The sequence below is a fragment of the Ursus maritimus genome, unplaced genomic scaffold (genome assembly GCF_017311325.1).
Source record: "Ursus maritimus isolate PB19 unplaced genomic scaffold, ASM1731132v1 scaffold_29, whole genome shotgun sequence".
In the NCBI taxonomy this organism is placed as follows: Eukaryota; Metazoa; Chordata; class Mammalia; order Carnivora; family Ursidae; genus Ursus; species Ursus maritimus.
In genome coordinates, this window is record NW_024425452.1 from 973,833 (window position 1) to 985,531 (window position 11,699).

General features: G+C 51.1%; 1 protein-coding gene across 2 annotated transcripts; it reads right to left on the reverse strand.

The window, feature by feature from the left end:
• Positions 1-1,323: 1,323 nt before the first annotated feature.
• Positions 1,324-11,047, reverse strand: LOC103664103 (CMRF35-like molecule 5). Of its 2 annotated transcripts, none has more exons than XM_040643452.1 (6): positions 10,316-11,047; positions 9,781-9,956; positions 8,308-8,383; positions 7,122-7,240; positions 5,586-5,695; positions 1,324-4,741 (listed from the first exon to the last, which is right to left on the reverse strand). In XM_040643452.1, exons 2-6 carry the CDS (start codon positions 9,881-9,883, stop codon positions 4,481-4,483), a joined length of 669 nt encoding a protein of 222 aa, XP_040499386.1. In that variant the 5' UTR covers positions 9,884-9,956; positions 10,316-11,047; the 3' UTR covers positions 1,324-4,480. The 2 variants fall into 2 exon arrangements, with proteins under 2 accessions (XP_040499386.1, XP_008690150.2); XM_008691928.2 differs by having other exon boundaries at positions 9,781-10,113; positions 10,316-11,031.
• Positions 11,048-11,699: the final 652 nt, after the last annotated feature.

The following is an 11,699-nucleotide window of genomic DNA, read 5'->3' on the forward strand; positions in this document are numbered from 1 at the left end:
AGTCATCTGAGAGAGTTTGGGACATTTCTGGTCATCTCAGCCAGAAAGGCACGTTTGGGCTTCTGTTCTGAGTGTGAGTTGAGAAGTCAGGATGCCCACCAGGGTAGAAATGGGGGCCCAGGCTTGGACCACAAAGATCTGCCAACTGAAGATTGGTCTTGTCATGGCCAGAAGCATAATGCCCTAAAAACAAAAGAGGATTATCGGAAAATTTCAGTCTAATGAAAAGAAAGAAAACAGTTCCTCCAGAGAGGGGCTGATGCCCACCCCCAGCACTGAGTGGACCCCACACGGTGGCACTGTCTCCCTGCCATGCCCTGGCCTGAGCCAGGTCACAAGTCCTTCCTTCTATACCCAGAGCATGCTGGGCAATCAGGGATCAACAAGGATTTAAACCCTAGGCCAATGTGCAGCTAGATCAGCCCTTCCTGACATTATCTGACCATGAAACCATTTTAAAAGCACTCTAAATTTTGAGACAGCCATAGGGGCTCTGGAGTTATCATTTGTACCAGGGTTAGAATAGAAACCAAAAACAGTCCTAAAGACAAATTCGTTGCTGCAAAATTTGACAATTTTCCAAAACATTCCAAGCAGAATTTTTAAAATTACAATATAGAAAAATCAGATAATTTTTAAAGACCTAGTGTTGAAATTACAGCAAGATAAGACAGTACTTACTGAGTAGGTGACACACGTCAGTGATGTCAACAGTTACTTGGTAAATACTTAAGCAGTTGAAGCATCACACCTGCAAAGCCACAGGCAATTTACCCCCAGGATCACCTGCCACACTTACGTAGGGCACAGGTTCAAAGAGAGATTATTTCTATTATAATAACTATATAAAATGTGTTCAGCATTTTAGTAATCTTTTAAAAAACTATTAACTTTTAAGTGAAAAAATATATTTTAAAATGCACTCTAAAAAGGCAAAAGTTGTCCACGGTTCTACCACTCAAAACACAGGAATGTTTATTGAGTGCTTACTATGAGCTAGGCATTGTTCTAAACACCTTCCATGGGTTTCGTCATTATGTGTGAGGTAGGCAATATTATTGTTCCAGGCAACTGAGATCCAGAGTCGTTAAATAACTTACCTGAGGCCACACAGCTAGCACAGATGGGAGTTAGGTTTAGATCCAAGTAGTGTGGCTCCAGAGCCAGTCCTCCTAATCTTACTGAATGGAATTTTCCTCCATTCCTCTAACCTATTCCCCAGAGAGCATCGCGACTGCTCTTTTGGTTTTTGTTCATCTAGCTTTTTTTGCTATGGTCACATACAGAGACACAAACATAAAGAAGCTCATGCTAGACATATTATTTTGTGGCTTGCGTTTTTCATTTAATAAATCTAGAACATTTTTCCATTTCAACAGATAGCTACATAATATTCCTTGGTGCAAATATAGCATAATTTCTTTAATCAGCCTTCCATTATTGGATATTAAAAGAGTTCCCAAGAGTTAACTCTTGCAACTTGTAATAAGCATAACTTACTTTTCCTTACATTAAAATGTTTGGAGAAAATATATTACTAGCATGGATTATTTTCACGTGACACTTATTAATGTCTTTTAAAGCACTAATGGTTTGTGGAGCACTGGGAAGCGAATCTAGATAACTCACTTCGGTAAGCTCGGCTTGCGATCCCCTCCTTCTGCGCCCCAAGTCACATAGCAGTCACTCACTCCGCCACGCCCCCACAGCACCAAACCATCCCCACAACTCAAATATCTCAGCCTAGAAGACAAGACCTAAAAGAGCAGGGACTAGAGAGAGAGGGAGGATCCATACTTCTCCCCAGCTCACGCCTAGCTTTTGGACTTCTGAGTGTTTGGTTGAGGAGACATGACTCCTTCAGTGAAGACATTAATGACCACCAGGGGGTGGTCAAACTATTCAAGAGCTGGGAAAAACAGGGTGGAGGAGAGACTGACTGGGGAGGGGGCGGTGAGCCAGATGGTAGTTGCCAGCTATTGATGGCAAGATAAATGTGGACTCATGCGTTTCCCTGAAGCACAGAGTTTCAGATTGTTTTGATGACTTTTTGTTGGTGTCAGCCTGGGTTTCCTTGAATGAAGCTTCTTGAAAGACAGGACCCTCGCCAAAGTCCAGCTTGTGTATTTGTTATGCATATGACTGCCTCAGTAGGAAGGAAAAGGGATGTGTTTTGAGAAATCCAGTAAGGATTTGGAGGGCGGGGGGGGGAGACGCTCAGGCAGGAGAAGAGGCAGTAGCAGTTAGGAAAAGACAAGGCAAGCCTAATTTTTGACCCTTGGGAAACTGCATTAAGATTTAGAATTTACATTAAGAACTTTTATTTCACCATGCCATCTGGGTGATAAATGAGAGGAGGGAGAGATCACTGATGATTGCATCGTAGGTTTTATGGGCCAGGCGTGGAGGGGGCAAACTGTAACTTCCAGAACTCAGTCACTTGGCCACCTCTAACTGCAAGAAAGGCTGGACCGTAATCATCTAGCTATGTATTCAGGAAGAAATAATTTGGGGAACAACGACTTAACCTCTTTCAAGAGTCAAGACCGGGAAATTACTTAACCTGTCTGTGCCTCAGTTTCCCCATCTTTAAAATGATGGGAGAGTACTTACCTTATGGGGATGTTTGAGCCATTAATGTACATAGAGGAATGTGGCTCATAAGAAGCACTCCATAATTGTGGGCTTACTAGCCTTACTCACTGTATCCCCAACCCTGAGCAGGGGCTGACAGTCAGCAGACCCTTATAAGTACTGTGTAATGACTACAACTCCAGGTATTCTAGTCTGAGTAAATCCTTTGGGTTTGGACAGCTCATGAGGAACCTGATCCCTGGGATAGCTCATGGTGCTATAGCCAGGAAACCAAGCTGAAAAGACCCTGATGAAGATGGGCTCCCTCAGTGGGTATGTAGACTAAAATATAGACCAAGAGGCACTGTCAGGAGCCTAGAATCATGGAGGACCAGAGGTCAAATGAGCCCTTAGGTCAGTGCCAATAACCTTCTCAGAGCAAGGCCAGGTAGGGTGGGAGGTCTGAGTGCAGTAGTTGCCCGGCCTCTAGCAGTCAGATATGGGAAGCTGGAGGGCAGGGCAGAAACCTGAGGAGCTAAAGTGATGCTCAGAGCACCCTACTCTCCACCCCCTTCAACTAAGTGTTGTTCCTGAGTGTCCCCATGCAGCCACAGACGGGGATAGAACCACATCCTCGGCCCGGGTAACCTGGGATGTCACAAGTGACAAGCGCTTACCTCGCCTGCCTCCCTAAGGAAGACCTTGTCCTCGTACCCCAGCCTGCCAGACCTCAGACCACCTGCCCTTCTCCACTCCAACCCCTCTCCCTTTCTGGCGGTGAAGCAGCCTGACCTTCAGGTCCCATCCTGTAGGCAAGGTGGTGTCTCACTGTGATTGAGGGCAAGCTGAATGACAAAAAACATTCACAAACAAGCTGCTTGAGCAAGAGGCGGTGAATTCCCTGTCCTCGGAAAGATTGAGGCAGACACTGCATGACTCACTGGGATTTTGCGGTTGGACTCACTGGCAGTTGGATTTGATGATCTTTAAATGTTACCTTTGAGAAGTGATGAATCGGCAATTCAAGCAATCTTTCCCATGACGTGGCAGGATGCCCCCCTCCGCCCCTGTGGCCTGGAGTTCCCACAGTTTGGAGTCACTCCTTTGGGGAGCCTAAAAAAAGGGGCTCTGTCTCCATAAGGGCCCTGAGCAAGTGTTCTAGGGCAAGGGGTAGTCTTCAGCCTGCTCTGCTGGAGATGCAGCTGGCAGAGTAGATGATAGAGTCCATGGAAGGCAGAGGAACCAGGTCAGTTCTGGTGGAGCTGCAGGGAACACCATCAGGAAGGAAGTTCCCATGGCCCACCTTGACCAGCAAGGCCAAGGGTTAGGGGAGATCCCTGAGCAGCAGGACTGCCCACGTCCTGTTAGAGTCATTTGTGAGAATCAAAATCGGAAGGTCAGGAAGGAGAGAAGGAACTGGTGTGGAGAGATAGAACTTCCCAGCCTAGCTTAGCAGCCCTGAGAGATAGTTGGGGAGGGGCTGTCATGAGGAGTGTCACCAAAGAGGAACTTGCACAGTGTGTCAGGATTTCACAGCCCCTGGTCAGGAAGGAAGTGAGGGTCACAGAGTGGGGAGAAGATTGGGTCACTCAGAGGCACTGGGGTCCAGACCCTATCTAATTGGATTCTGCTCTAGTAGCCCTCCTCCCAGATCCTGGGGAAGGGAGCAGGTAGGTGTCCAGAAACCCCTTCTATAGGTCCCAGAGCCTGCCCATCACAGCCTTCACACTTAAAGTTTCTCCACTCTGGGGTGATAAAGATTTTCCTTTCCTCCTTCCTCCTCATCTCCCTTGTAAGAAGGGTGATCTTTTGCTGGTTTGGGACCATCTATGCCACACTGAAGCCCCCTCCCCCGCTGCCCCCCGCCCATCACTGCTAGAGCAGCCCTGTGCCTCACAGGTATTCACTAAGTGCCGTACTGCCCAGTGAAGTCTGTCTTTAGCTCTTGAGCTCCCTGTCCAGGGCAGTCAGTCGACTTAGAGGGCTCTGGTCTGGTTCCAGCGATGCTGGCATATTCCACAGTCAGAAGGGGGTCAGGCATGGGCTTCAGGTTGGGCTGGGTATTAACATAGATGGAGTCCTCATGGCCAAATTGGTTCAGGTGGGTAAGTGAGGCATAGCAGATGGCCCCAGTGTCCTCGTCAGAGCCCATCTGTTGATTGGAGCCCTGGGAATCAAAGAAGACAGATGTTCATTGTACAGAGCATAGTTGAGAGTGATCAGGGGCCCCTGGAGCTGCCCAGAGCTGGGTGGAAGACAGAGACAGGGATACGGTGTGGAACAGAGTATGGACCATGCAGAGCCTCTGGGAATGGCTAAAGGCAGCATCACTGATTGATGTTTCAGAATAGACTAAGAAAGAGGATACATAGCACTAGCAACACCTGGCAGCTTGATAAAATCTCAGGCTCCACCTAAGATCTCTGAAAGGCAGTCTCTGGGGGTGGGGCCCAGGAAATTCTGTTTGAACAGGTTCTCCAGGTGATTTTTATGCACACTCCAGTTTGAAGAGCATTGAGCTAGAAAAGCACTTGGTAGGGATGCCATTTATAAAGTTGATTCCAGCCTTACAGAGGGTTGAAACAGATGACTTTAGATCCTCCCAATCCTGCCATTTTGCGATTTCAAGAGTCTTAGGTCTTTAGACAAGACAGACCTACCCAATGGCAATGGCCCGGTCCCCAGCTCCTGATGAGAGGGCATCTAGGGAGCCATATTTTTACCATGTGACCCCCATGCCCCTAGCTGACTGGACTGGTGGCAGCCACACCATGAGATGGGGTCCCCCGCACTAACAGTTGACTCCTGTGGGGGTGAAAATCAAAAGCTGGGGCAGTCAACTTCTCTTTCTCTCTAAGAGGTTTGAATTGGGAAAGATGGGGCAAAGGGTGCATGCAGATGAGGCAACAGCAGCGTGAGGAGTCACGAGTGAGCCCAGGTCCAGAGTGAACAGAAACTACAATACACGCTGGGAAGCTGAAAAAAAACAACAACACTGACAAACAAGATACCCAGGAAAGCTGAGATCGCCTCTGCCCTGGTGAGGGATCCTTCCTATGCACAGTGCTCTGTTCCTTCTGGGCTGAGATGTTGTTATAGATGTGGTGGGATTTGTCCTCACCTGTGAAGAAAGGAGTCCAGTTTGGGTCAGGGACCTCTCCCTAGGTCCTGTTCCCCTGGGAAGGAAGGGGTGCTGGAGGTCCCCACTGGACAGAGGGACTGGGTCTGGGTCCACAAATTCCACCCTGCCCTGGGGAGTTTGCCAGTGGCCAGCACGGAAGGGTGTCCAGGGATCAGACGGTAGTGCCAAGGAGCAAATCAGACTGGCAACATGCAGCTAATTTGCATAAAACTGGTAAAGCTGAATCCATTCCAGGCACTGAAAGTTCCAAATTTAAACATCCATTTAAGTACAATCTATTTGTTGGTGAAGTTATCTATAAGGTTCAAAATTTTGGACCAGGAACCACAATGAGAAACATTTTATCTTACTCCCACTATACAAACACACACACTCTCTCTCTCTCCTAAAATAAAAGTCCAATGAAAAAATATTTATCCTTCCAATGTGCAAGCCATTGTGACATTTTGCTTTGCTGTTTTATCTTATGAAAATCATATTGTGACCCACTAAATTGACTTCACATAGTTTGAAAAATACGTGTATTAAATTTTACAGCCCATGACTATTTTATGATTTTTATAGCTCAAAAAATTAAAATCATTGAGGTCCAACACAGTGCTGACCCGCTTCCACATGTCAAAGTTGTCAACAGACATGTCACTGGGTTATATGGTAAGTAAATACATAGCACATATGTGCTGAGCAAACCAAACAACAAAAAACAGGGCAGGAATCATCCAAAGGCACTAATCTGATAAGTCTTGCACAAAATGCTGGTTATTTTACATGTGATCAGTGCTAAAAAAAAAAAAAACTTACAACTTGGAAGATTAAAAAATCCTTTAATGCTTTTAGGAAGACAAAAATTTAAAACAGTAGTGACAATTAAAAACAATACTGTTGATCAGAAAAGGTTTTAGATGAATTTGTTTTAAAGTCCTGTAAGAAGGGGCGCCTGGGTGGCACGGCGGTTAAGCGTCTGCCTTCGGCTCAGGGCGTGATCCCAGTGATCTGGGATCGAGCCCCACATCAGGCTCTTCTGCTATGAGCCTGCTTCTTCCTCTCCCACTCCCCCTGCTTGTGTTCCCTCTCTCGCTGGCTGTCTCTATCTCTATCGAATAAATAAATAAAATCTTAAAAAAAAATAAGTCCTGTAAGAAGATGGCAAAATATACACTCCCAAATGGACTAGAACACCCAGTTTTAGGCAAATTAGGCTTGGAGGCTGCTGACCTTGAGCCTCCGAAGAGAGCGATCTCTGACAAAGCAAGAGAACCTAGGGGATCCTGACCACTTCGCCTCACAGGCCTCAGTTTCCTTGTTGGTAAAATGGGCACAGGAAGCCTTCTCCTCAGGCTTGCGGGCACGGGAGTATCATGGCTAAGCCCTGGGTGGTCTGCTCGGAGCCAGCACTGGGGTTTACCTTTCCCGGTGTTCCTCCGGGCTTTCCGGAAGTACAGGACCATGAGGAGGGTGAGCACCAGAAGCAGCAGGACAGCCACCGTCGAGCTGGTGACGATGAACTGCCAGCTGCCTTGGGGGCTTTGGAAGAAGGAACGACCAGCCAGGTGAGGAAAGTGGGAGCCAACCTTCTGCCCAGAAGCCACCCCTGCCCGTGAGATGCACTCAGCTCTCAGAATACTGGTGCCCTGTGACCAACAGCACTGCCACATAATGAACACCTTGGAATAGAGCCTGTCTCAGGTCAAAGGCAGAACACAAAGGTCGGCTTCCTTACACCACAGCAGGAGCCCAGGGAAGGTGCCTGGGGTGTGTCAAGGGTCGAAGCCCTAAGCCCGGGAGGCAGCTATTTTAGGGACACCTCTCTGCCCCATGACCAGCACCATCTTGTTTCTGGGTATAATGCCTTGAAGCAAGGAACCAGGGTTTGTGAGAGCCCTGGGATCCCATCACAGTGATGGTAGGTGGGGAGAGGGCAGGGGAGGGTGGAGAGCAGAAGAAAACAGCTGTCGGGTCAGTCCCAGTAACCAGGGCCTGGGAACCATCAGGCAGGGGGAGAGAAGAAATCAGGCCACAGGTGTAGGAACTACAGAGTGCGCCCTTCTCCTGGACCCCTATGGCTTTGGGATAGAGAAGGGCTGGAAGAGGGGAGAGGCAAATGAGGCAGCCCTGGTCACGTCCCTGGCATTGGGCCAGGCCCAATCCCACCTCACCCGCACAGCCACTCTGTACGATGGTGGTTGCCAACTGCGGCTGCTTGTGTCCCCCAAGGCAAACTTGGCAATATCTGGAGAACTTTGGATTTAGTTGTCACAGCTGGGTGGGGTGGGGGAGGTCTGCACTGTTGCCATCTAACGGGTAGGGACCAGGATGCTCCAAAGACCCTACAGTGCACAGGACATCACACATCAATAGTGCCAGAGGCAAGCGACCCTGCTGTAAGGTGACCATGTCATTGGCCCCACTCTGCAGATGAAAAAACTGAGGTTTAAAGAGGTGAAGTGACCTGGTGCAAACGGTTTGACTCCCATGTCATCCCCTGAGAGCCAGTTAGCCATGCAGACATGGTAGCTGGAGGCATTCGGCACAGGTGGCCGTCGGTGGGAAGAAGCGGAGGGTGGAGAAGATAGGGAGGGAGGTGACAGTACCTGTCAGTGACAGGGCTGGGGGTAGAGGTCCAGGTTGTGGTCCCGCTGGTGCTCCTGGTGGTAGGCAGGGTTGAAGCTGCAAGAGACGACAATAAGGGGAGCACTTCCATGTGTCTGCCCCACATTCCAGGCTCCCTCCTTGGCCCTGGGAAGGAGGAGCCCACACAGGGCCCTGGGCCAAGGGAGGACTCTGAAAAGCACCATATGCCCAGCAAACGAGGGGAGGTGTTACTCTCTGCAGGGTACGCTCACAGTCAAGTGCTCCAGTACGAGTGGCTTTAGGTTGGGATCACACTGTCACTGGGAGATTGGGTATATTGCACAGTCTCTTCTGTTTTCATTGTTCATGAACATGTCATGCATTCTCAACTTATAATGTGTCCCACCCACCTGCCCACCCCCATTTTTATCTCTTCTGGATCAATTCCTGCTCACTCACAAGACCCAAGTGGTATCACCTCCTCTGGGGAGTTCTCCAGGAGAATCCATATCACTGCTCTCTCCAGCAACCTGGTCGCCCTCTTCACTGGGCCGCCATCCAACAGGCTTCCATCACGCCACCTACCACCCACCATCCTAACCCTTCACTTATGTGTCAGCCTTGAGTGCAGGGGTCGGGAGGGGGCACTGTGGGTTCCTCCAGCACAGGATAGGGTCTCAAGGTGTTTGATTCCCCTTCCAGAGTGCAGCCCCTGCCCTACATGGAGTGGACAGTGAGCCATGGCTTGAATGGTGACAGACCAAGAGCTGACCAGGGTCCTCTGGGTACCCAGCTCACCGAATGGCTGAGCAGGCTTGGTGGCTGGGCGGGGGTCAGGGAAGATGCTATTCAAGCCCTGGCCATCACAGGGAACTGCAGGGGGGCTTTGCAAGTCAGAGGTTTTCAGGAAAAACACCTGGGGCCTCAGTCAGGAGTACCACCCAGCTTCCCACCTGAGGCTTAAGGTCTCTCGACCCTAAGGAGCAGGTCCAGGGTGAGGACCCAGGCTCTCTGAGCCCTTGGCCGCTATACCACCCTGTCTCGCCCCCAAAGTTTCACGTCTGCCTCACTACCTGGCTGTCTCCTGTCTCTCCACATTTCTTAACCCACCCAGCGACCGACAGCTCAAGCACAACCCTTTGAGAGAAGGCTAGGGGTTAGGGCCAGACGTCGGGATGCCCAGGAATGGCCCAATCAGCCAGTCTTGCTCAAACCTGAGGAGGCCTTACAGTCATTACGAATCAATGGACGAGTCTTGCTTGTGACAACAAAGATGTTTAGGGAAACGCGTGTGATGGGAAAGGAAGAAGCAAGCGGGCCAGCAGGTCTGAGCTCTGGTGCTCGTCTGCCCCTCACCAGCAGTGACCGTGGGCAGGGGGCTCCAGTTTTCGGCTGTGAGGGCACCGAAGACAATTATTTTGGAGTCCTTCCTAGCTCTAAGATCTTGTGATTTAGGACGCCTGAGCACCACACAAAGAAGGGAAAGAACTCACCCCGAGACACCACCAGACGGATGTTTCTGTGAATAAAGATCCAGGGGGATTTGTAGATTCCGCAGGAATACGATCCAGAGTCTTCTACCCTGAGCTCGGTCATGGTGACGAGGAAGTAGCCCCTGCTGACGTTATCCTGAATGGAGTTTCGAGGCTTCTGGAGCAGCCCCGGGAGCCTGGGGGAGGTGACCAGCAGGTCACAGGAACGTTCCGGTACCTGCCTGCACCAGACTTTCACCGGGTTTGAGCCTTGCTGGGCCTGGTATGGGCACTTCACGGAGACTGACCCCCCTTCCAGTTGATGCAGCAACTCTGACTTCTGCTCCCACGAGCCTGAAAATACACTCTCACGTCAGGGAGCCATTCCTCAGATACTGCGGGGCTGGCGCATGGGCGCCTCGCTCCTCAGAATGCGCCCCAGACACAGGGGCCTCTGGCCACAGCCCACCCTGCGTTGCCCTTTCATGCCCGCCCGCCTCACCTGGCCATCTCCCCCTCCTCTTGCCCCGTTCCCTCCCTCTGCCCTCCTCATCACCTGAGGCCAGGAGCACCAGCAGGACAGGTGGCAACAGGAGTGTGGCCTCCCAGGCCATGGGCCCTCTTCTTGAGCTGGGGTGGGAGCAGGGAAGCCCTGGGGAGAGGGAGCCAGAGCTGCGGCACAAGGGTGGGGATTCGGCCCAGCCGCTCTCGCTTGTCCACTTGTTAGGGAAAAAGAGCGAGGAAGGCCAAGTCCTCCAGGGGGGCAGCGGGAGGGCTGGGAGGAGGGGCGCTCTTGGCCTGTAGGCGGGCCCCTCCTGCTGCAGGTGCTACGCGTGGACCCAGTCCAGTCTCAGGGCTGAGGCCCCAGGGAAGTCTGAGGCTTCTGCCAGCTGTCTTGTGCTGGCGTCTTCCTCCTTGTCACACTGGGGTCAGGATGTAGAAAGCTGTAAAAGTCCCGGAAGAAACTCTGGTGAAACCAGAACCTATTTCTCCTTTCTCCTTCTCTCCTCTATCCTATCACTTCCTCCTGGCCCCAAGTACCTCCTCTCCACCCAAGTAAAAAGCCCCGACTGAAGGACAGTGACAGAGTTAGGGGACCCTTTGGAGATGCACAGTGGTCCGAGACTTCCTCCCAGGTCCATCTGGGAGCTGGGGAGCTCTGTGAGGATTGGAGGGACAGAGGAGAAAGGAGAGGGAGAGTCATTTCCAGGAATGGAGGTGCAGGCAATACCGCTGGCAAGGGTGGGAGAGAGTGAAGCTGGGGACATCATCGGTGGGGACGGGGTTGGGGGGGGGGAGATAGATGCAGAAGGACAGGAGGCTGGGGAGGAGGTCTCCTCCAGGTCACCACATGTCCCCAAGCTCCCAGCCTGCCATAATCACTCTGTAAGCATTTGTCAAAAGACCACAGTAATCAAGCACATTTTCAGGGGTAATTGTCATTAGAAGAACTACAGAAAAACTACCATCACAGGCTCTTTACAACCAAGAAACCAATGCAGTGTGGCATGTCGGGTTCGTGGGGCACAGACCCTGAGGTAGAGATTAGCACAGGAGGCCTTAAGTGCCTGGGGACCAAGCCGGGAAGAGAAGGACAGGAAGCAGGACAGGCCAACAGGAAGCTCAGGCCAGGGTGTGCAGAGTTCTGAGGACAGGATGCTCTCTCCGGAATGGCAAGGGGCTGCTGGGGCTTCAGACCCTGCGGCAGCCAGTGGGGGGTGCGGGTGGCAGGCCATCCCGGGGGTGGGGACCTGGCTCTCTGCAGCTGGGGCAGCCCCCATAGGGGGCCGGCAGAGGAGGCCTTCCTCTCTCACGGCTCCCAGCAGTGGGGCAAGAAGTGCATCAGCCTGAAGAAGCAGCAGCCTCAACTCAGTTTGAGGCAGCCGTGTGGGAGATCCTAAGGCTTGCTTTCTGACCTCCCCGTGGGGGTGTGTGTGTCG

Bases quoted from the DNA above. Each gene is read 5' to 3' on its own strand.
- LOC103664103 (XM_008691928.2), bottom strand. From the start codon at position 10,373: ATGGCCTGGGAGGCCACACTCCTGTTGCCACCTGTCCTGCTGGTGCTC. The intron at 10,114-10,315 runs GTGATGAGGAGG...GTGTATTTTCAG, and splicing joins GCTGGTGCTCCTGGCCTCAG to GCTCGTGGGAGCAGAAGTCA. The intron at 5,696-7,121 runs GTAAACCCCAGT...CTTTCTTCACAG, and splicing joins CCGGAGGAACACCGGGAAAG to GTGAGGACAAATCCCACCAC.